This window comes from Hakea prostrata, chromosome 5 (assembly GCF_041222555.1).
Source record: "Hakea prostrata isolate BN-2017 chromosome 5, UWA_Hpros_2, whole genome shotgun sequence".
Classification (NCBI taxonomy): Eukaryota; Viridiplantae; Streptophyta; class Magnoliopsida; order Proteales; family Proteaceae; genus Hakea; species Hakea prostrata.
Window position 1 is genome coordinate 44,110,869 of NC_142604.1, and position 24,498 is coordinate 44,135,366.

General features: G+C 37.3%; 2 protein-coding genes across 2 annotated transcripts in view; both read right to left on the reverse strand.

Moving 5' to 3' along the window:
* Window positions 1–6,375, reverse strand: part of LOC149016055 (chromosome-partitioning protein, putative (DUF639)) — a 115,013-nt gene extending 108,638 nt beyond the window's left edge. Inside the window, exon 1 of the mRNA XM_089157177.1 lies at window positions 6,018–6,375. Within this exon, the coding sequence (XP_089013303.1) occupies window positions 6,018–6,213 (196 nt within the window). The 5' untranslated portion in view covers window positions 6,214–6,375. The remainder of the gene's footprint in view (window positions 1–6,017) is intronic.
* Window positions 6,376–18,588: 12,213 nt separating this feature from the next.
* Window positions 18,589–20,529, reverse strand: LOC149016056 (uncharacterized). Its single transcript, XM_089155830.1, has 2 exons — window positions 19,760–20,529; window positions 18,589–19,539 (listed from the first exon to the last, which is right to left on the reverse strand). The coding sequence occupies exons 1-2, from the start codon at window positions 20,364–20,366 to the stop codon at window positions 18,914–18,916; spliced, it is 1,233 nt and encodes a 410-aa protein (XP_089011956.1). The 5' UTR covers window positions 20,367–20,529; the 3' UTR covers window positions 18,589–18,913.
* Window positions 20,530–24,498: the final 3,969 nt, after the last annotated feature.

Here is a 24,498-nt window from a genome sequence, read left to right on the forward strand (position 1 = left end):
TGGTTTTTTAATCAAAGGTATATGATGTCAAGGCATCGAAACAGCCACTCAGAAAAAAATTGCTGGGTAAGGCAGCACGGGAAATCCCCCCCCCCCCGGCTACTCTGCTTGTGCAGAAGCGTACTTAACCATGTTCTTCCTTTTAAGGATATTTTGTAACATACTACATAATGTTAGAAAATACAGGAAGTCAGGAAATAGAAAGTAGTACTCGCACTCCTTAGTCACCTAGGTTGGCTCCGTGTCGCCTAAAGCTCTTAGGCACCCCTCTACCGCCTTGGGGCATTAACAACTATGTTAATCACAATATTAGCTACTTAGTCCACTACCCAGTAACAAAACTATTCTGCCTTGTATCCAACTCAACATAAACTACCAATACAGCTTTGTTTACCAGCTCCTACACCCATGCACGAGCCACGTATGCATGTGTGCTAGCTATCAAAGCAACTAATGATTCCTTTTCTCTAAAATTTCGGTCCTGTTTTCAAAACTTAGTTCTGGAAATTGATGTTGCATCGCCTCAATGTCTTTCCACATGGCCTCCTCCTCTTCATCACAACCATCAATCAAGAACAGTTTTCGAAATAGAAGTACAGACACAAACCACTCACCTCCTTTTCTCTGCAAGATCCAAATCCAATCCTTCAACTCCTTCGGCCCTAAATCATTCAATTTTTTTTATACGTGGACCTCGCCCCCTCTTCCCCCCTACTGTCACCAAAGCTTGGAACAAGCCGCCTCACCAACCCCCCCCCCCCCCACCCTGTTGAATTTGCCACTAAGCTCCGCTTAGTAAAATCTGAGCTCAAAATCTAGAATTCCTCAACCTTCGGCAATATCTCCTTTCGTATCTCTTCTACCCAAACAATCTCTCCTGTATGCAATCTCAGCTTCTGCCCAACCTCTCTAACCCTCTTTTCACTGTGGAGGAAAACAGACTCTCATAAGAGCTTACCACTCTTGCCACACAACAGCAAAATCTTCCTCCGATAGAAATTCTACATCAAGTGATTAAACCTTGGAGACTCCTATTCTGCCTTCTTCCACCGCTCTCTCTAAGCCCATGATAATTATAACTCCATCACCCTCCTCCTCTATAAGGAAGATGCTTTGTGATCCCTATACCTAGGATCAAAAATAAAGCCATATCCCACTTCCACTCTCTCCTTAATCCTCCCACTTCAGCAACCATCCCAATCCCCCTTCCTGAATCAACAAATTTCCCCTTTGTCCCTTTGGGACACTCTCCAAGTCATTCCTTATAAGGAAGAAATCTTTACTGTTGCGCACCAAGACCTGACAGATTTAGTATGGGATTCTTCCTTTCCTATTGGGATTTAATAAACGATGGTCTCAATAAAGCTATTAGAAGCTTCTTCCTCAACCATTATCAGCTCTGCCAAATAAACCAAACCTTTGTGTGGCTCATTCCAGATCTGCAGGGCCATCCTCCATGATGGGTTTCAGGCCATTTTCTCTACAAATTCATTGCAAAGATCCTTCCAAACCGCATCTAGCTTGTTGTCCCCCTTTGAGTCAACCCCAACCAATCTACCTTCATCTCTAGTGAGAGAATTATTGATAACACCTTCTTATGCTCTAAAATTGTCAATGGTTTCAACCTTAAGTATACCTACCCTGCTGCCCTTCTTATAACTGACATCCATAAAGGTTTTGACTCCCTTAGATGGGACATGGATCCTCACTTGCATTTCCACCCCCACCTTCTCTGTCCTTGTCAATGACACTTCAGCCTGGTTCTTCTCCTCCAAGTTGGCATCCATGGCTGCCCTCTCTCCACTACCTCCTTTCTTTCCTTAGAAGTTCTCTCTAATAGTATCCAAACTCTCACTGACCACCAATTGATCTCCCCTCTCCCGAAGTGCAAAGCTGGAAATCTCACTCAACTTGCTTCCCAAATGACCTTGTGAACTTTTGTAAAGCTGATCCCACCTCCATCTCCTTCATTCCCAACTCCCTCCAGCGGTTCGCATCTCTCTCAGGCCTTCACCTTCTTGAGTCAAACTCTTCTTCCCAGGTGTCCCTAGTTCTCTCATTTCCTCCTCTTCCAGAACATTGCTTCCACGTAGGCTCCTCTCCCATTAAATATCTTGGCCTGCCCCACATTCCCACCCGCCTTAGTAGCTAGCGTTGCAATCCCATGCTTGACCTTATCAGAAACCACCTCCAACTCTGCAAAGGCAAGTCCTCTTCTTCATTGGTATACTTGCTCTGATCAAATCAGTCCTCCTATCCTCCTACTCTATTAGTGCCAAGATTTCCTCATCCCCAATTCTTTAAACCAGGCCATGGAGTTTCTGTTTTGTAGCTTCCTTTGGAAAGGCCAAGAAACTTCTAGATTCCCCCATCCCATCATCAGGTCCAAAATCTATGAAGTATAAACTCAACTATAAAGGTGGCCTTGGCATCTGTAGAATCAAAGAGTACAATAACATGGGCCTTCTTAAACTCATACGGAGAACTTCTTCTAAAGAAAAGTTAACTGGGTCTACTCCCACCTCCTTGAGAGCGAGTCTTTTTGGACCACTACCATCCCTTCTAACCCTTCTTGAACCTAGAGATCTCTCCTCTCCTTGTGTCCCTAGATCTCTCTACCTCCTCCTCCTCCATTGCTGATGGCTTCAATATCCTTCTAGCTGGACCCCTAGCACCCTCTTGGTATACTTTACCATGTTATGGGACCGCATGCTCTGTTTGGTATTCCAAAAAGCTCCCCTCTTTCTTTCTTCATCACCTCCAAATCCTAGAACCCCTCTCCCTTCCCCCATAAGCCCAATCCTATTTAGAATGTCCTTCCACCTCACTCTCCCATTGGCCCCTCTAGAGATAAGCTCCTCTAGCTCCCTTCCAGAAACGGCATCTTCACCTCTACCTCTTTTTGGCACCACAACTGTACTCCCTCTCCCAAAGTCCCAATCCTTGCCAAGCCTTCACCTCCTAGAGAGCACTCTTCCTTTGTCTCCCCACCCAATCTTTCCTAAACCACAGCTCTTTTTCAGTCAACCCCTCTTATATCTTCTACGCAAGGAGGAAAGCATTCCCCACCTCTTCTTTGCCTGCCCCTTTGCCAAAACTATTTAGTTTCTTACTATTGCCTTTATTTGGCACCATTCAAGGTCCCCCTACCTTTTGCCTTTTGAGTATCGTTGCCTCAAATCTTCCTTTAGTGGTCCCTTGATTGCTGAAACTATTGGGAAACTGATCATTAGCGCATGTACCTCGCACATGTGGATGGAGTACAAACTCCACAAATGGATATCCAAATTTAGATCTACTAACCAGATCTGGAAAGCCACCAGCAAGATGTTAACTCCAAAATCACTTCCCTCCCTAAGAAACCTCTTATAGACTCCCCAAGGAACAGACATAGTATTGTTGCCTGAGGACTTGACACTAATTTACTTGTTAATTCTAGGCTAGCTTTGCCTCGGGCCCCCCACCCCTTTTTCTCTTTGCTCCCCCCTCCCTTTTGTAGCGCAACCTCCACACATGGACTTCCAAATCTAGATCCAATGACTAGATTTGGAAGGCCATCTATAGGGATGTTAACTCTAACACCCACCTTAAGAAACTTCTCGTAGAATCCCCAAGGAACAGGCACATTGTTGTTACCTAGGGGCTAGGGCCTAGATCCTACTATTTTACACAATTCACTCTCTCCCTAATGTATTCTGCTACCCCACCCCAGCCCCCTTCCTTCCCCTTGTATTTCCCTTTGGGGCTGTTTTGCAACACATGTTCATTATTACACCCCAAAAGAATCTATACGCAAGTTGGAGGAGAAAAAGGTGCCAATTCAACCAGCCATTCAACATGGTATTTTCTTGATCACTTCCCATATAGTGGATAAGAGTCCAAGAACTTGTTCTAGGACAAGCATTTTAAATTTAAAGACAAAATACACATAGAACTGATACAGTGCCAAAGAAGACAGTTACGTAACTATGACTGACTACCAATTGAGTCCAGATCTTAACAAGGATGAAATCAAGATTTTGGACCTCTGCACTTCACAACTGAGGAGAATGAACAAATAACCACTCAATACCAATTAATAAAACCTGCCAGAGCTCAAAAGACATTACCAAAAGGGGTTCTAGAGACTAAGGATGAGAATTGAAACATCTATCAACAGTGGAGTTGCCACCTATGAAGGCAATAGAACAACCATGTGCTAATGCTTTTCCTTAGGAAGGAACATCCACTGAATACTTGCCACCTGCTCCTTGCATCAAAATGCTATGCTGAGGTAGGTAGATTGATGCCCTAGGTACTTCGCAAAAACTGTCCAGTATTCAGTACTCCAAGGGCTTCCTAGGAAATTAATGCATATGACACTTGTGTTATTTTTTCACCATCAGATGATGAGGAAGATTGCTTCATTAGTGAGATGAATGTTTGGGATATTCTTTGGAGTAACTTTGGTGACTTGGGCTGAAGTGTTTAACGACAATAAGAATGTCGTCAATATTAGATGGCAAGGCAAGCATCTGCCATTGTTCCCATTCTTCAGAAACAACGCCTAAGCGGATGATATATCAGGGTTCAAAGAATGATAAATCAATTGCTGCTTCCTTCGACCTTTTTTGAATGATGCAGACCACTGAGACACCTACTCCTTGTGTTTCATTGTCTAGAAGGTCCAAGAGTACTTCACCATGCACAACAGCTTCATATGAATTCATGCTAGAGAAAACAGATAACCCATGACTGTAATAACAGACAAAGTCTACCAACCAAAGCAGCAAAGATTTACATTTAACAAAGGAAAGTCATTCCAGAATCATAATATAGGCCTGAACTCCCTGTTTGACAGCTCATTTACACTTCTAGCCTCACAATGGGATAAGCAGATCCTGCAGGAAGTCATTCTGGTTTTGATTTTATCAATAGCTTCATTTACTTCCATGTATTGCCTAGCATTCTGCTGCATCCATATGCATGCTGATTAGATACAATCAAAAGCCCATTCCAAAAGAATTTTCCACTTCCACTAAATAAACATGTATCAATATGGGATAAATTATTCATGTCTTCAGAAAGAGAAAAAAAAACGAAGTTCAGTGGGAAAGCAACAGAGAAACAGGTTGTCACCGAATTCACCATGCACATTAGACAAACACGAGGCAGAAGAATTCGCCTTCGATGTCTCTTTAGGTAGACATCCCAAGGGAGAAGCTACTTGATTAGAGTAATATCTATAAGGGCAAACCCGGTGCAGAGTCAGGGGACACCAATTTAGGGACCAGACATCGCCACATTCCCGCCTTGACAAAAAGCGAAAGACTGTCCTGTCCATGGGAAAAAAATTCTGAAGGTGTCAACAAAAAAAAAAAAAAAAGAACTTGAACACGCTTGGACTCCCTCTCTTAAGTCTCAAAATCCAAGGGTCCAACCAACCCCATTGGAAGATGGCTATACCCACATGAACACGCTTGACTCCCTCTCTTAAGTCTCAAAATCCCAAGGGTCCAACCAACCCCATTTGAAGATGGCTATACCCACATTGCCACTGGAAAAGAAACTCGTCAAGAGACTCCTCAGAGGTGGGTACTCCCTCCCACTCCCCCAAGACAAATTTTACACAATTTGGAATGACAAGCCAAAGGCAACTAAATACTCTTCGAAGTTGGTCACAATGTATCTCGAACTCCTACTGCAGAATCCCAACCTTCTCGCAACAAAACGTTGCTGAATTCTCCAATGATTTTATAGCTCCTGTGCTCATTTGATCACTTATTTATCTCCACAGTATTCAGAGGAAACAGTTCAGATTCATCTTTCGCTTTTACTAAGTTCAAGTGATCAGAATCAGTTCACACAGGCTGACAGACTTAATTTTAATAGATTTAACATTTTATGCTCTTACTTGAATCCGAATTCTTTTTGCAAATTTAGAAACAAAAGAAGAAACAAGTAACCAACACAAAAGAAGAAACAAGTAACCAACACAAAGATCAAAGAAAGATTGAAAGAAAGAACAGATGACCCACTTGCGTCGATGTCTTTTAGTTTCCATTTATCGCCAAGAGATTGACCCAATAGATTGAAACGTAGCTTGGGTTCTTTAGAGCACCTTACAGGAAATCCAAGCTTTTGAGAACCTCGGAAATGATGTTTTGGGAAGTAGGATATCCATAATGGTGATTGTGATGGTCTCGGGCGGGCTACCGAGAACTCAAAATTCATTTTTGCTGCACTCAAAGATCAGATTTTCTCCACAGAAATAAACTCAGTAGCTTGATACACTCGGGAAAAAAAGAGAAAAACGTAGATTGATCGACACACTCAGAAAAAAGGTACCTTTTGAAGGGCAACTTTTTGGCCATTAGCGCCTCGTTGTCGAGCCAATTAGATTATCTAAAAACGAAAAGTTTTCTACTAATTATCCGTGTTTTTACTCCTTGCTATGTTAAATTAACTAAGCATTCACCAATGGATTCTCCCTTCTTTGTTTTTTTAATTAATAGAACTTGAATAATTCACAAAGAAAATTTCGGGCATTCTTTTTTGAGTTAGAAAAATTAATTATTGAGAAGTAGAGCTGTTAACATTGATAGATAGTATTATACATCAGATTAGCACAATAGTTTCCATAAAACATGGATGTGTTTTAGCTTCACAAAAGTTAGATCTTTTGTCAATAAAAATCAAGCTTCTCATGTGATTTGTGACCTTTATTTGAAGAATAAAATGTGGTTAGTGATGTTAAATGATTCCAATCACCTTCAGTCCTACCAGATTTTGTCAAAAAAAAAAGACAATTAGCATGAGTGGAATCAATCTCATTAACTATGTTTTTTTTTTCTTCTTGGTACAGATTAACCATGTCTCTTCAATCACATGCTTGGTTTGCATTAATTAGTTGCGTCTCCAAGTAGTTGATCGGTTTGCGTCTCCAAGTTGATTTATTTTCAATCACATGCTTAGTTTGCAATAATTAGTTGCGTCTCTAACTTGACAAATGATTCTTGTCTATCAAATAAAGTGCTTCTGAACAATGATGTTTTAGTCAAGCGGTTAAATACCTGCCCTCCCATGGGAAGGTCTTAGGTTCGCACCCACTGCGTATATTAATAATTTAGTTCCCACCCCATAGTAACAAGCTACCTTTTCAAGAAAATAAAATAAATAAATAAATAAAATAAAAAATAAATAAAATGCTTCTAATTAAGTAATTACATTAAGCGAATTAAGGATCCTTTTGATAATTTGCCAAAAAAATTGTGATTTTGAGAAACAAAAGGATAAATTGAAATCGTTTAGTAAAACTATTTTGTTCTTTGTGATATTTTTCAATATAAAATTTTACTTTGAGAAATACTTTTGATTTTTTCGTTTTCTTTTATCTTTAGTGACCAAAGTTCTTCATCTTTTGCCTCCAGTGAAATCATTGCCTTTGGCCTCATAATTGTAATATGTTTCAATTCTTTTTGTTGTTTGCTTTTAGGTATGATATCGTTCGACTTCTAAAAATAAGTTTTAACAAATGTGTATAAAAGTGTTTCTATTTCAGAAAGCATTTAAAATTATTTTTTATATTTTTAAAACAAAAACACTTATAGTAAGTCACCAAATGAGACCTAAATTGTCACCAAATTATAAAAAGGTTTTTTTTTTTTTTTTTTCCTTGTACAAAGACCGGTTAAACAACCCAAAGGAACAAACAGAAAACTTAACTTAAACAAGACTCTCTATCCACCATAAGAATTCTTTCTAACCCAACTGGAGGATCTGGGAAGAAAGCCCATGGGTCTAAGGGACAAAGTTGCACCCTAGACATCCAATCAGCAGCTTTGTTTGCTTTTCTACTAAGATGAACAAACCTCACCCTTCCATTAACGCCTGAAAGAGTTTCTAATCTAATTATTGTATGATGTTTACCCCTTTGACCATTGTAGATTAAGTTAATTGGGTGATCCCAAATTGGGTAAGATCGTGTTATAGACAACTTTCAGGTTTAGGATTATTGTTCTAATGTTTCGTTGTTGGCTTGAGGTGTGTTTGGATTTTGTTCCCAACTTTTTGTTATTTTTAACCTTCCATTACGCCCATATCTGAAGTTGGTTGGAAGCTGAAGATATCAATCGTGGGCCTTTGACAAAAGAGTACCTTGTTTGTAACAAATTGGGGGGGGGGGGGGGGGGGGGGGGGGGGGGGGGGGGGGGGGGGGGGGGGGGGGGGGGGGCCCCGCCCCCCCCAAAAATAAAAATTTAATTAATTAATTAATTTTTATACCATGACTTTAAATTCAATACCGAGGCAGCTGTTAAGATCTAATTCATAACTCAATTTATATGTATTAAATTTTTTATTTATATTTAAAGAAATATTTTAAAAAACATTTCATAAAATTTGCTTCAGATCCCAAAAATAATAACAAATTATTTCTTGAAATACTTTAAAAACTTGTTGGCTTAGCTAACTTACCTTAATCTTCGTTACAACAAGAACAAGTCTTGTCCCAACTAAATGGGCTGACTACATGGATTCTTGTCTTCCAATTAGTTTTGTTTAAGGCCCATATTAGATACAAGGCCTACACCATGTCTATCATTTCAGATTTTTATCCTGTACTGACACCTCTCATTACCTCCAGCTCTTCGTTAGATTTTAGACACGTGAATCATTCCAATCGTATGAACAAAAATTCATTTGAAAAACACACTTTTCTAAGTTCTCAATTCTCTCTCCTCTCCTTCACCTTCTCCAAGGAACTTAGAAATGTGTGTTTTTCAGATGAATTTTGTTCATCCGATTGGAATGATCCACGTGTCTAAAATATAAAAGCGAACTGGAGGTAATGGGAGGGTGTTAGTACAGGAACAAATAAAAATCCATATCATTTCTCACCATTCTCTTCAAATTTAGGTTTTGTTCCTATTCTTCTAATTCCTTAATTCTAGATTAAATCTCTTTTTTGCATAGCGGAATTTATAAGCCTCCGTTGAACATGGCCATGCCACCTCAAAAGACTTTCTTGTAGTTTATCGTTTATTGCAGAGACTTTTAAACCGACCTTAATATGATCTTTCCTAGTTTTGCCACTCATTAGTCTTGCTATGACCCTCATTCAAAGATGAAATATTAAAAATTATGCATACTCTAACGGGTTCAACCTAACCCAAGCTTACTTTGATTGATTTTGATCAAGTTGGACTGGACCAAGTTAGTCCTAATTCTTTTTATTAATTTTTTCCCCTCTTTGTGTCAACGGACATGTAACAAAGTTTTAGTAGACTAAAATTAAGGCCAAGCTAGGTCCAAGGCCTCAATCCTAGCCCAGCCTAGCCTTGACATAGAACCTACATTTTCTAATCTGAACCCAACACCAAGGTTGAAAAATCCTAGGCCTAACCTTGTTCGAGCTCAAGATTAGTTGCCCATATGGATTGGGGTTGTTAGACCAAACTTATACCTAGACCTGTAAATGGATAGCCAAAATTCGCCTTCGAATTCGCATTTGTATTCGTTTAAGGGTATCCGTATCCGAAATTTTTCTTACCTGAAAATATCCGTATCCGTCCGTTAAGCAACCGGATTCGGATAATTGCTTATCGGGTCAGATAATATCCGGATAAATTTTTATCCGGTATAGAGTAAAGTATTTAACATTTTTCTTTAAAAATAGATGATAATCGGATTCGGATTCGGATAGTGGTATTTGGTAATCGGAAATTAGAAATTTATAATAAAAAATGTAAAAAAGTGACAATTATCAATCAATAATTGGATATTTTATCGGATCGGATTATTATCGGATATCCGATAAAGTTTCGGATGCCTTCTCTAAATTTTTGCCGGATTCGAATATTGGTGTATCCAAGCCGAATCCGGTCCGTTTACAGGCCTACTTATACCCTTAATTAAACATTCTAAAAAAAGAGAAAAAAAATTTTAAATGATAAATGATTGATTTTGATGGATAACGTAAGTTTTCTGAAGGTTAATCTATCAAATTTTTTGGGAAATATTACGTTTACCTCCCCAAATCCCGTTTTCATCCATCAAACTTTTAAATTACATATATTACCCTTATATTCTAATATAATTAACATTTAATTAACTGCTAGAATTATAACTTTATTAACCGTAGAAGACAATACCAAATCCACGGAACCGGATGATTAAACAAATCACCCAAATGAACAAAATAAACCAAGATCTTGTGCAATATAAATTGAAAGACAATCACAAAGCAAATAAACAACAAACCACCACAGATGAATGAATGCAACAACACACAGATTTTCGGTTCACTAATCCGAAATATTCGAGTTGTTACATCCACGGGAGGGTTTCTTTTTAATCTTCAAATAGTCAGATTTGGTGTGATACTGTTCCTCAATCGGTCCTAACCTCTCAAAGCTCCTTGAATCCCTTCTCCTTAGCTCTTGGAACCCTTCAATCGCTCGCTTCTGGGTTGCTGGGGCACGAGGAGCCATTTTCTTGCAAAACCACAGAGAAGAGACTCAAAGCTAATCCGTTTTTGGAAACCCACTTTGGTCACTAGAACTCACCTTTTCTCTCTCCATTTACCTCTCCCAAGGCCCTCTTAATGATACCAAACACCTACCCATGTTTAACACTAAGTGGACCCACCAAATTCAAAATTTGAATTCAAACAAAGATAAAGTGATTTTCATCACTAAACCCAACATTAACCAAGAGATGAATTTATTCTATTACAAAATATTTCTGAGTTAAAATGGGAGGGAACAAAATAAAGATTGGAAATTGGGAAAATGGGTTTTTTTTTTTTTCCTATTTATAAAGAATGAAGATATAAGCATGGTCCGACATGTCTCCTGGTGTTCGCCGTGTTGGTGCTTGGCGACACAGGCAACATGTCGCCTGACTTTTCGAGAGCTTAAATGGCAAAATCTTCTTCTACAGCGCAGATCATGGGAATTGCCGGCAATGGTGCTCACATCAACAAATTCAAAACCCTAGTTCTTCCATTCCCATCTCACCCTTCTATACCGATAGGCGTTGAGAACGCTAAAGAACTTCCCACTTCTGCCTTCAAAGCTCTGATGTCCACTTTGCGTTAGTTTTACGATCCTCTCCTCAACTGGTTCGGTGGTTCCATTCCCAACCTTCGCCGCCCTCCACCATAAATTCCGACGCGTTCCTCGGCTAGACTCACAAACTCACGTCCCAGGCTCCCAGGCGCAGAAATGGAAGCAGAAAAAAGTGTGAACAAAGCAACAAGATTAAGAAAATAGAGAATGTTTCTGAGATAGATAGACTCACAATGATTAAACAAGATTCATATGACGATGTAAAGAAACAGTGCTGGTCATCCAGCAAGGATCACTCCGACGAACTTATAAGGTGAGGGTTTCGGTTTTGGTGAAGAGGCAAAAACAGTCAGCAATAGAAATGGAATGAGAGTGGCAGTCCCAGCTCAACATCCCTCAAATCATCTTCTCTCCTTCCGTCGCGGCGTTCGTGTCCATCACCATCACCATCACCAACACCAACTACCTCTGGCAAGAAACACCGCAGAGAGACGATCCAAACTATCCTAATCTCCCCGTCTCATTTCCCAAAATTCTCGGTTCTCCGGTCAACTTTTTGACCATGGGCGATATATATCGCAGATTTAATGCTAAAGTCGTGTTGCTGGGGGGTTTCATGTCCCCCCCCCAACAACACGTCGAAGTTTCGCCGTGTGTCGGCGATATATCGCCGACACACGGTACCATGGATATAAATTTGCTTGACCGTGATAGTTGTAATTTAAAAATTCAATGGGTAAAATTTTAATTACACGATACCTCATAGAAGATAGTGTAAATTTCCCAAATTCTGAATATCACTATCTCACCCAAAAAAGAAAAGGGGAAATTTTTTTTTTAAAACATTTCCTTCACTAACTGATATTAATGAATTTGAATCTACCATGCATAAGGTACAATATCTGATCATAACTCTTCACGATAGACAACCATATCTGTTTATGGTAAAATGGTCCCTCCCAACAATATTTATTACTCAAAACTATCCCCCAAAAAGGTCCACATCAAGTCCTACAAAACATAAAAATCAGCCAAGCCAAATTAATAGGAGTGTTTGGGTCCTTTCTATGGGGGGGGGGGGTCTCCCAATTGAAAGTGGGTTTCCTCCATTGTAGGGCACTATGAAGATTAACTCAAATGCAGCTTTAAAGGACTCAACTGCTAGGCTTGGTTATATTATTGCGGACACGTATGGGAGGCCTATTATTGAAGTAGAAACATTGGCGATGAGGGAAGGCTTGCTACATTTTATGGCTGAAAGCTTTGACTTAGTTGATGTTGATTTCGATTGCCTCTCTTATATAAAGGCTATTAATGCCCGAGTTGACATCCCTATAATTGTGCGACGTGTGGTTGAGGACATGAATCATCTGAGGAACTGATTAAGCTCTTGTTCCTTTTCTTATAAACTAAAGGAGAATAATAATTACACTTTCTGACTAGGAAATCAGTCTCCTTGTCGAGTAGGATTGATTGGCCTATTACGGTACCTTAGATATTGAGGTTATGTAACTTGGATGTATCTTCATCTTTTGTTGTGGAATGGAAAAGTATATTACCATAAAAAATGAATGCCCAATAATGCGTCTCATTTATTATTCTAATGCCGACTAAGCCCCTTCTGGTTCCCAAGACAATGAGTCCTTCAAGAAAGATTAGACGTGGGTCGGCTCGTATGCCGAGCAGCCGCCTCCGATGGCTAAGTCAGACAATGAACATATTAAGACCCCATGCCAGTGCTACACAGGGTTATGTTCAGAATGTATTGGATGCTTACCAATGGGGTGAGTTCTTGTTTAAATAGTGTATGTATTACTTTTTCCGGATTAGGCAGGTTTCCCGACAAGGGCTGTCATTTCTCCCTGGATTACGCTCCCTTGTCGTCTGTCCCTCTCAATCATCCTTGTAGTTGACCTTCTATTTAGGGCAATGTTGCCATGTAAGTCCAACGTAAACGACACTCTTCTTTTGTCAGTCGTTAAGGTCCCAACTAAGTATCTGGTTTAGCCCACCCGGGTCCAAAGTCGGTTGGGTAGAAAACCACACGTATCACTGAGTGATAAGATTCAATTACATGTGATATTCTAATCCAAAGCACTTATTGAGTCCTATTGTGAGATTCTCTCCAAGGAGAAGAGTCAAATATAATTAATGGCACCAGCTAAATTTGACCCAAGCAATCTACCTAATACATTCATCTCTATTCATTGGAATTGTCTTGTTTGCAGTAGTATTTGTGATGAGTTGTGATAATCTCTACTCCTCTACCTCCATCATCATACATTCTAGTGGGACTGGTATCTTTGATAGCTAACAAGATAAGACTCCCCTGAAACACATTAGAATAGAATAAGAAAACGGAGCAAAATCCAACTCTTTGATGACCATCTGGTCTTATATCACCAAGGATCTCTTTATTCAACAAAAACATAAAGATTTGTTGAAATTTTTTTTTCATGGTAACTCTTGTTTCTTACATATAAATTTTGTTATTAGAAAATTTCTAAGATTTTTTATCTTAAAGATGTTCATGACTTCATGTTGGTATTTTCCTGATAAAAAGTTCTGAATGTGGAACTAAAACAAATGGAGTATAAGAGAAAAGAGTTTAAAAAGAGGAAAATTATTATAAAGTAAGGGCAAATCTATCCATTATGAGCCGATTAGATAGGTATCAAATTGTTATTTCCAAACACGATTCCTAAAATACTGCTTTCTCTAAATGTTGAATGGTAGAGGCTCTATCCACTCACCGTTCATTTAAAGGTGCCTATCACATTAGGTAGTTGTCTTTGTAGGTTTTCTAATCTTAAGCAATCAATATTCGTCTTGATAGGTATTTTGACAAAAACAGTTCACAGAAATTCATTAGAGGTCCACACTAGGATATAGAATTAGGCAGAAATACTGATGGAGTGTTAGTTGACCAATTTCTTGGGATCCTCTACTCAAGAAGATGGAGGATTTTATTGTTGTAATTTTAATAGTTTTATTTGAAAATTTAAAAATTTCATTTTGATTAATTAGTTGTGTCTTTTCTTAATGGATATCTAAATGGCCAATAGGTGTTTCTCTTGAGAGGCTAGTTTAGTAATAATGTGTCTAAAAATTGTTCAGCCTTCAGGTTTCTACAAAACAATGTCAGATGTGGACCGACTCGGAGATCGGGAAGCCACCTCCGATGGTTGAGTTAGTAGTTGGAACACCAAAAAGCACTGACTAATTGCAGAGCTTAATTGAATAATGTTAATAGAGGGAAACGATTCAGATACCTCTGCTTTGTGTGACCCTATAGTTTATATTGGGTTTACTTCTTGTTTTCGGTCGTTGGATTCGTTCATGATCCTTCTTGGTAGCCGTCCGAATGTAAGGTTTTTTTTCTCTTCTTAATGAGTCGGTTGTAGTTTTCATGTATGGTACGATCGTATATCCCAAATTTGACGGGAGCACGTTTATTTCTATAACGGTCATGTTTCTTCGTGGTTACACTATTTGCTGGTTCGACCCTTGAACCAGTCCCGACCGGGATCCTTGACCCAACTGTGGTTGAACACTTGAACCTGGTCTTGACCGAGATCCTTGTCCCGACCGTGGTTGAACCCGATTAGCTATTTACTTTGTCATTATCAGGTAGTTAACAAACAAGCCTTAAGGAAAGGGATGTGTTTCTTGGAAACAACCCTTAGTAGTGTCTTTTACTCTCCTATATAATGGTGAGAGGGGTTGTTTATTCTATAACAGACATTGTTTTGTGAAGTTGTTTTAAAAATTGTGTCAACAATGGATTCGTGAATATAGTTTTTAGATCCTTAATTCATCGCTATGGAGTGCACCGTTTGTGATAAAGGGATTGATTGATCTTGGGGGTGAAAATGCATTTAGAACCCGTGTGCACTTCGGAGCGTTTAAATACTTTAAAGAAAGTGCTGGTGAACACCGACACGTCTCAACTCTGCCAACTTTGTTCAAGTATCACTTGATAGATGTGCATAATAGTGTTTTTGACAATGAGACTATTCATGCCATTTGAATGAGATAAGTTCTCAAACTCAATACTTGTTATTATGTTTTGTGTCTTATACGATAGCCCTTGACATCTTATTTCCAACATTTATTTCCCCCATTTCTCTACCACTCAATTAAATAATAAAATACATTTTAAGACTCTAAATTTCAAATAAATACAAATGAGACCCAAAATCTTTATCTTTTTGGTAAAGCCCTGCAAGGTTACTCTTCCTTGATCCTTTTTTATTTAGTTTTTCTTTCCCCATAAAAAGTTATCCTCTCATCTTCTCTCTTTCTGAATCGAATAACTTTCAGTAAAAAAAAAAATTAAAATAATTACCTCTAATAATTTCCAAATGGACCCAACTGCCATGTGAAGTTCAGAATTTATTCTTACTTTGTAGAGCTTTTTGTGAGCATAGATGCTTCTTTTTACTGTTTGGGTAAGTGAAAACATTGCATGAAGACAACCCCAGACAGCCACACCACATATACATCAAAGCTATTTATGAAAACAATAATTTATGCTAAAGCTACTTATAAAACAATAATTTATACCAAAGCTACTCTTAAAACAATAATTTTTTCTTCCTTTTGGGTCCAAACTAATAATTAAGATTATGTCTCTAAGCAAACTCACGTGGAAGAAGCATATTCTAAAGGAATGTGACACAGTTAAACACCTGTTCTTAAGAAAAATTAATCCACAATTAATATCTCTATCAACTTGCTTAGGTGGGGTCACCATGAGAGTCTATGAGGTCATGAAATGGAATACACTAAGAGAGAAAGAGATTATTATAAATTAATTGCGGTTTTCTAACCAATTGAAGTAGAAAAAAATCGAATCTTCGAATTAGAGAACTTTAATGAAAATGATGTGTGTGACCCATGAAGAATGTGAGAAAACATGTGGACGAATCTAATCTCACATTGTGAAAATCTTGTTTCTCAAATATAATATATAGTTGAGCAACTAACATATGGATTTGTTGAGTTTTACAAACTATAATGTTTATATTCTTATTTTTTATGTTATATATCAAATGCATCTCTCCTATTATAGTAATAGGATTAGCTGATAACTTAACATCTATGGTATTTTTAAAATTTTCAAGCTGTCTTTATCTTAAAATTCATTTTGACTTTCAAGGGAAAAAAAAAGAGAGAAATTTAATAGCAATCATAATTGATTTTCAAGTATTTTTTTATAAATTTTTTTAATATTATATTTAATCAAAATAAATAATTTAGAAATTTTTTTTTCCTATAAAAGAGTTTAGAAAATAAATTGGGCTAGCAACATAGATTATTTGTTGGGTAATCCAGAGTTTGGATCTTCTAATAGTAAGAATAAAAGACAGTGTTTTTTCATATTTTTTTTTACAAGATATTCTGGAAGAAGATCATTTCTAAGGATTAAAAATTAAATAAAAGATAATTTTTAAACATGTGATGAAGAGATACGGAAAGATCACAATCTTCTACCGCATAAAAATGCCAGCTCCACAACCAACAGTTGAACATGAAAAATTCCTGAAGATGTATAGATTTTTCTGACATTTTGGTCAACAGTGAAAATGCTATGATTTAATCTTCTAATCTAACTCTGACTCATGCGGCAAAATTTGTCCAGGAAATTGACTACACGTTGGGCTTTTGCTGTGGAAGAGGAAGGCCCATAATAGTGGGTGGCCCACTTCCAATCATATAGGGTATATGTCAGAAGATTCCATAAAATCCTTTTTAGGGTACACCAATCAGATTAGCTCAAGTAATATTCATGAAAATTATAGTATGAAAATTAGTTTTACTTAACCCTAAGGGGCAAGGAACTTAATTTCGCCGAAATTCGGTGATTTCGCCCCCCAGCGAACCAAAATCAGGGGGCAAAATGAAACTCTTTGAAAATTGCCAGAAAATAGTCGATTTTCCGGCGAACCAAACGAAAATTGCCTGAAAATCACGATAATCAAACGAAAATCGCTGGATTTAGTGTTGTTTTTGCCGGATCGTTGAAGGAGACGGAGAAGAAGAAGAAAGAGAGAAAGAGAAATACACAGAATTGGAGTAGTACCAGCGGTGGCTGTAACCCTTTTCACACACCTTTCAACTCTGTCTTTCAGTTCTGGGGACTGTCCTCACAGTAGAGTCTATGTCGGCATCTTTCCTATGAGAATTCTTGAGGAATAAACCTAGGTAATGGGTGACTGACTGACTGGTTCAGGGGAGCTAGCTACTGTTAAGATTTCATATCAGTCGATCATCTGGATTGTGGGTTCCTTTGGTCTAGGCTTCTGCAAACATACAAGCTATTTTCGCTGAATCGTTGAAGGAGAAGAAGAAGAAGAAAGAAAGAAAGAAAGAAAGAGAGAAAGAGAAAGAAACACTGTGAGCCAGATCTTGGGTTGCAGCGGTGAACTCTCAGCAACGGTGTCAACCTTAGAACCTAAAACTTTGAAGTTAATGAGAAAGAAATGATGAATGAAATGAGGAAGTTCGGTGAAATGTAGGCGATATTTCGCCATTTCGCCCAGTTTGCTGGCAGCGAAACAAAATTTCGTTCTTTGCTAAGGGGTCACTTACTTAGCAAAAGACCAAGGTTAAAGTTTGAATTTTCTCAGGGCCAAGGACAAAGTCCTGTTTATATTAATTATACAAAGCTCTTCTGAGGATGTAGTCAAAATACATGTAAACTAGCTAAGATGAACCTTAGATTAAAAAAAATAATTAGTAAAAGCTTATTTATTTTTTTGAGAGGTGTTTTACATCTTATTAATTTTACTACTTTATATAATCTTCTCCATTAGGTATTTGATCAATGTGCCAAAAGTTTTGAAGTTAATGGAACGAATTGAATTAAACCTTTTAATCTATCTCATACTAGACTGACTCAATCTAGCATCCATACACCAAATATACCACCACGTTTCCGTAGATGTTGTCGTTGACGACTTACTTAGAAAACTCAAACTCTAGCAGGAGATAACCCTCTCCAAGAAGCTATATTCTGGTCCGTCAATTTTATTTTTAATTTTCTTGAGTAGCAACTAGCAAGTAATACTTTCTTGGTAGCTTTCACTCTATCCCATGTATTCTTCTTCTAAGTATTATTTTTCAGGATTTAAACCCTTAATAAGGTGCAAGCTCTGATACCGAATGTTAAATATTTGATTGCTGTGCCAAAAGTTCTAAAGTTGAAAGAACGAATTGAGTCAAGCATTTTTTACCTATTTTACACCAGACTGTTCAAAATGAACCCCATTAAACACATAACATCGTCAAAATAATTGAGTTTCACTTGCCAATAAAGGGAGAAAGAGAGGGAGAGGGATGCAAGACGATCAGATCTCATATTTTACTGAACTCGGAGCCTCTCATCAAAGTCAAAATCTAAGTTACACTCAGACCCGGATTTAAAGCCACTATATTTTTCAATCCATAGCTAGTTAATGGGTTGGAATGGAGCCAAAAACCAACCATCCTGACCCTGGAAGGGACCACTTAATTTCAGGTCCTCTCCATTGAACAATTTATTAGGCTTTGGTGAGGTCAAATGGTAGTTGTCAGGTCAATTCTTGGTGTCAGTTGCAAATTACAATCAAGAACAGGAACCAGCATGGAAACTTAGCAACTTCCTTGGGTTTAGCAAATTTATAATCTAGCTTTATGGGCATTTATTTTTATTTTTTACACTAATTCCCAGCTGTATTAGCATCAAAACCCAAATTAAAAAGCAAACAACAAATAACAAATAACACAGAACAAGAATTCTCTTTCTTGTGCAAAGTTCCATTCAGTAGACAAAACAAGAAGAAAAAAACAAACAGGAAAACCAAGAGATTAATGAACTGAAATCAACTAAAATCTCTGTAGATTACGACAAAACAGGGCAATATAGCCTTGGGATTAAACACAATCAGTTCGTCCAGATTTGAGTAGATTTCAGTAGGTCCAGCTATTGAATCAAACTCTTCTGCATTTCCATCTTGGTTTTTCTTGACTCTCCCTGCAATGACTCTGCAAACCAACATTGCCCTCTTCTCATCTTCTGATTTAATTTCAGCTTTGTCGTGGGCTTTTCCACTTGTGGCTGTTGTGAAGATCCCAGTGTTCTCATTTCCTCCACTCACTCCTGGGATCTTAAATCCGTTTCTTATAATGTTACAAACATTACATTGTGGGATTGAATTGCAGAGATTGGAGGAGCCACTCATTCCAATTGAACATTCAAAAGTTGTGCAGTGGAACCTCAGGAGCTCATTTCCATCTGCTACACATCTTGGGTTTTTCTTTGCAAGCTTGCTTGCTTTTGCTTTAATAGATTCTCTGTAATCTTCAAATCTGGTGATGGTTTTCTGACTGTTGTTAACTTTGAGAATCCTGTCTATTTTGCAGACTGAAGCTTGTTTCTTCAACCAACTCGATTGAAATATGATCTCTACAATATTTCTGCTACTGTCTTCAGGACCCAGTTCAGATACTGCAATTCCCAATCCATAAACAAAGAAAGGGAGGAAAAAACAGAAAAAGAAATCAGAAATCTGAACACAAACAAGAAGAATTTGATGCTACAAAACAGACGAAAATAAAAAAATTTGTTGGGTTTTTAATGTCATAAATTTGTGGGTTTCCATATAAAGAATGGATTTTTGGAGAAATCAAAAGAATGGGAAGAGATGATTTCTGTGACAAAGTCTTACCTGCATGTCTAACAATCTGATGAAGCTCCAAATTCTCTGCAGTTGTGAAAATCTCCCCACATACAGGACAAGGACAGAGAGTGACTCTCAAAGAGGGATCTCTTGGGATGCCAAGAACTGGATCAATAACCATTCTACACTCATAACAACCTGAAAGTCTCCTCAAATGCATTCCCCTGAAAGACCCACTAACAGAAGAACCAGTCCCAGATGAAAACCTAGAAGACAATGATGAAGAAGAAGCAGAAACAACTCCATTGAGTTCATTCAAAGGAGCTTTCATGGATCTACTAGAGGCAGAAGTATTGCAAGAACCCACTGAAGTACTGATTGAAGACCATTTCTTCTCATCTTCAGGAGAAACTAGAATCTCAGGCCTTTGTGTTACTCTTGTGTTGCTACAAAGAGACCCAGAACACCCCATTTTCTTGCATCTCTTACTGTTCTCCCTCATGGGTTGCTTCTCTTCACCTGTCTGGTAATGTTTACAGGTAAAGATACTCCTCACTGCTGCCCATGAAGGTGGCTTCTCTGTTCTTTTATCTGGCTTTTGGTTCTGATTTTGATGGGTTTTCATTCTGGGTTTTTTGGTTTCTCCCATGACCATGATAGTCAGGAGCTCCAAAGGTGTTCCTATCCAACTACAATGGTGTCTCTCTGTCTCTCTATCTGCTCCTTTCAGATGGTAGCTTTTAAGTAATACAGGTTCAAGGGTCTGAAGCAGGAAGTGTGGTGGGGTTACCTGGATTTGGATTTGTGGTTCTTTTGAGGATATAAACAAATTTCAATTACAGATCTTTTTGGGTCTAATCTCAATGGCCCTCCTATTACATTATTAGGGTATGAGTATTTGCATATAGAAAGGGGAAATCTTACTCGTAATCGCGACGTACCGGGTCGAAATTGCCACAGCAGGGATCAAACGGTTCTGAACCCAAAATCATGAATCTAGACCCTTCAAAGAGAATCATCTTCCTGTTTGAAATTTGCTTCCAGAGTTTATGATGAAGGGGTTTAAGCAAAAGCTGTTATAGCCTGCACAACACATTATAAAATGCTTCTTCTCTTATTGGGAAAAGCTTGTTTGATTCCTCCTGCCTTCCAAATCAAGAATGATTAATCTTTTATTGATATGTTTATTGTAATTTATAATTTTGAAAATACAAACTTTTAGAAAAAAAAGGCTACATAAATCAAAATGGTAAGAATTTATTGGCATCTAACCATACCCTCTCTTTTTTTGAACTTTTAGGGCAACGGTATAAAAACATGAAAACATTAAAAGTTCTAAAAGAATTCCTACATGAGACCATAAATGGTTGTGGAACTCATAAATTCCAAAAACATTTGAAAATCTAAATAATGTCCTTAAATAAAAAATAATGAAATCTAAATTCTAAACAGCAAAAAATGCAAACGGCTAGTATCTATTAATGTAAGGTTGGAACATCAAATTTGATTGTTGAGATAGGTTGATATTATCGTCTGAAAAGTATGAGGGTGGTTGCCAAAACCAAGAAAAATTTCAGGGTTGTTATGACTCATCGATGATTGATTCCACAGTGATATTTCTTTGAAATTAGTGATTTTTATATATTGAAGGTGAGACAATTATTTATACCACCTAAGAGTTGAATTTTGACCTTTTTTTTTTAAGAATTGTTGATCATTGTCAACTGAACTAACTCTTTGTTAGTGGTCAACTCATTCCAAGTAACCCTAGATTTGTTAGATTTTAAAATTGAAGATTGATGTTGATCTAAATTGTTTTATTATTATTATTATTATTATTATTATTATTATTATTATTATTATTATTTAACTTATTGGTATCAATTGAACCAAGTTTGAAGATATAATCATCAATAACATTGAATGTAGCCAAATTCGAAAAAATTTGAAAAAAATCAAATTGATCAGAAGGGATACTTAAAGACCATGTCCGTTGTTGGCACAAAATATATCAATCACTTGTTAGGTTGCCAACTTGAGTATAAACCCATCGAGCCAGAGGTTCGAGTTGATTGGTGTGAAGTCACTATCAGACCATCCATGTGCATCAGCTGGAAAGCCTAACAACCGATCCAATGAGCGCTAGATCAGGTATGGTGGGCAATCGGACAGGAACCCTCACTGCTGACTAGACATGTTTACTCAACAAAGTTGTTTGAACACTTCTTAAACCCTAAAACTTAAGTGAGGTGACTGTAAATACCCGAATCAAAGTCAAACAATGGTGCACGCTTCTAATTCTCAATCCTATTGCTTAGCATTGCTTGAATCCTAATTCTTTGGTATCGTTCACAATCAAAATTAAACGTCACTAATTAATTGTTGATAATGAACTCTTTTTCTTTGACGTTTTCCCAAAATTTTACGTAGAACACGCTGAAATAAATAGTCTTCTATGTGCAACTTCAAATGTGAAGTAAGATGCCTACCATTCAACAAGATTGCCCTGCTTTGACTTTCCTTTGATTTTGTACCAAAAGAAAAAAAAAGTTAACATTCTATCTAAACATAGATTTTTCATTTTTTTGGTTAGGATTTAAACATAGATTTCCATGTATATACATTGAAGAAAAGTAGCTAAAGATAAAAGGCAAAGAGAAAATGTTTGGTTTTTTTTTTCCTTTTTCCTTTTTCTTTAGTCAACAGTAAAATTTTGAAAGCTTAACCTTAATTATGTGAAGGACATTAAATCTTCTAGGTCAAGCTAAGGTGATTAGCACTGTTTTCTTTTAGTTGATGTGGGGGAAGGGGAGAAAACAGGGGATGGAGAGAGAAAGCTCTGAAGAAGAATTTAACTTTCGATTCCTTTTTTTTGGCTTCCTCGCTCGCTTTCTTTATTTACTTCAATGTTATGTGAATGTGTGTTTCCTTTTCTATCTCTTCGAGAAATAGAAATAGTAAGAATTAGCAATTTGATGCAACGAGAAATAAATTATTATAAACACCATTAATGTTCTTGTACTGTTTTGCTTGTCGGTAATGGGATGGGTGAAACACTAAAATTATAATTTGAAGTGATCTTCACAATGAGTGAGTGAATGATGAAGTTGTTATGGGAATCTGAAGGTTGGGTTTTGTGAAAGACACCATTAATACACACACGTGTTCCCAGACCATGACATAAGCCAGCCGCATGGGTCCTTCTGTTTGTAATACAGAAAACGAAAATTACAATAAAAAATGCCAATAAGTGGTTTGGTCTGCTTTTGATTTATAGAATCAGTTTTGGTCTGGCTTATTTTTGGTTTAAATTGGTCTGGTCCGAGTTTTTATTGGGTTCGGCTTCGGTTCCGGAAAATTCGATTTGGTTTTGATCTTCCTGGTTTAAGAAAACCTAGGAATATGAAACCAAAAGTAATCCACTTAGCGTTTGGTAACGCTTTTAAAAACGCAAATAACGGATTACAGACGTGTGTTAAAACGGTTTTTTTTTTCTCTCCAATTCTTTAAGAACATACCAGTCAGAAAAGTGTTCTAAAGAATGCCTTTTGCAAAACATCAAAATTTTTTTTTTTACTAAATGGTAGAAACAAAAATGATATAAATAGTTAATATGGAAACTTCAAAACAAATTTATCAAACACCAACGTATTCTAGATATATTTTTAGAATGAATTTATTAAATGCCTATTTCCAAGCAAAGAATGATCTTTTAGCACAGAAACGTTAAAAAATAGTCTTGCATAAGAACTGGTTTCTTAAGACGAAAATGTTACCAATCTCATCTATGGTCTAGCCAACCATGGGGGATTTTTCATATTTATTTTATCTCTCCCTGGCTGTTACAAGTCCTCTTACTAAGTATATGTTTGGTAACGTTTCCGTTCTGAGAGACCACTTCTTATATAAAATCATTTTTTAGTGTTTTTGTGTTAAAAGACCGTTATTTGCTTGGAAATGGGCATTTGATAAATCTGCTCTAAAAATACTTTCAGAAAACTATTATAATAAGTTGTTGGTGTTTGATAAACTCGTTATAAAGTTTCAATTTGGACCAATTTTATTACTTCCATTTTTGTTCTTTGGTAAGAACATCTTTTTGATGTTCTGCAAAAAACGTTTTCTAGAACACTTTTCTGACCAGTCCGTTTTTAAATAACAGAAGAACAAACCGTTTAAACAACCGCTTTAAATCCGTTTTTCTATTCTCAAAGAACATAAGAACGGTAAAAATATTTTTTAAGAACGTTACCAAACGCGGCCTAAGAAAACCATTTCGCATCCTGCCATCAGTGTGGCGTAGAAGATTCCTCCTCATGCTGGTGGGATAGAAGTGTAGCTTATTTAATCTGCTGGCAAAAGTGTTGTACAAAGATCACAGGGAGCGCATCAGGGATGGCAGCCTTGAATGCTAACCAATACCCATCACAATTTTATCATGAATATCTTTCTCGGTTGGGGAATTGGGGTTCTAATGATTGATTTCTTTATCTTCTTTTGAGATTAAAGGATTTAAAAAAAAAAAAAAAAAAAAAAAAAAAAAACTCCTTAACCTTCCTAGAAATGAATGAAAATTTAAAACTCTAAACTCCCATCTGCCAATTAGGGACTTTCATGTCTGTGATCAAAAGCGAGGTTTAAAGGGTTTAAAATATTTAGTACAAGTATCTTATCGATCAAGTGATTTCATGAGACGTACCGTCTCGTATCCTACTGGTCAATACATTATGCTTTGGACCTTCTGCTTCTTTGATGGAACTTCTTACTGTGAGAGATGGCCTACTTCT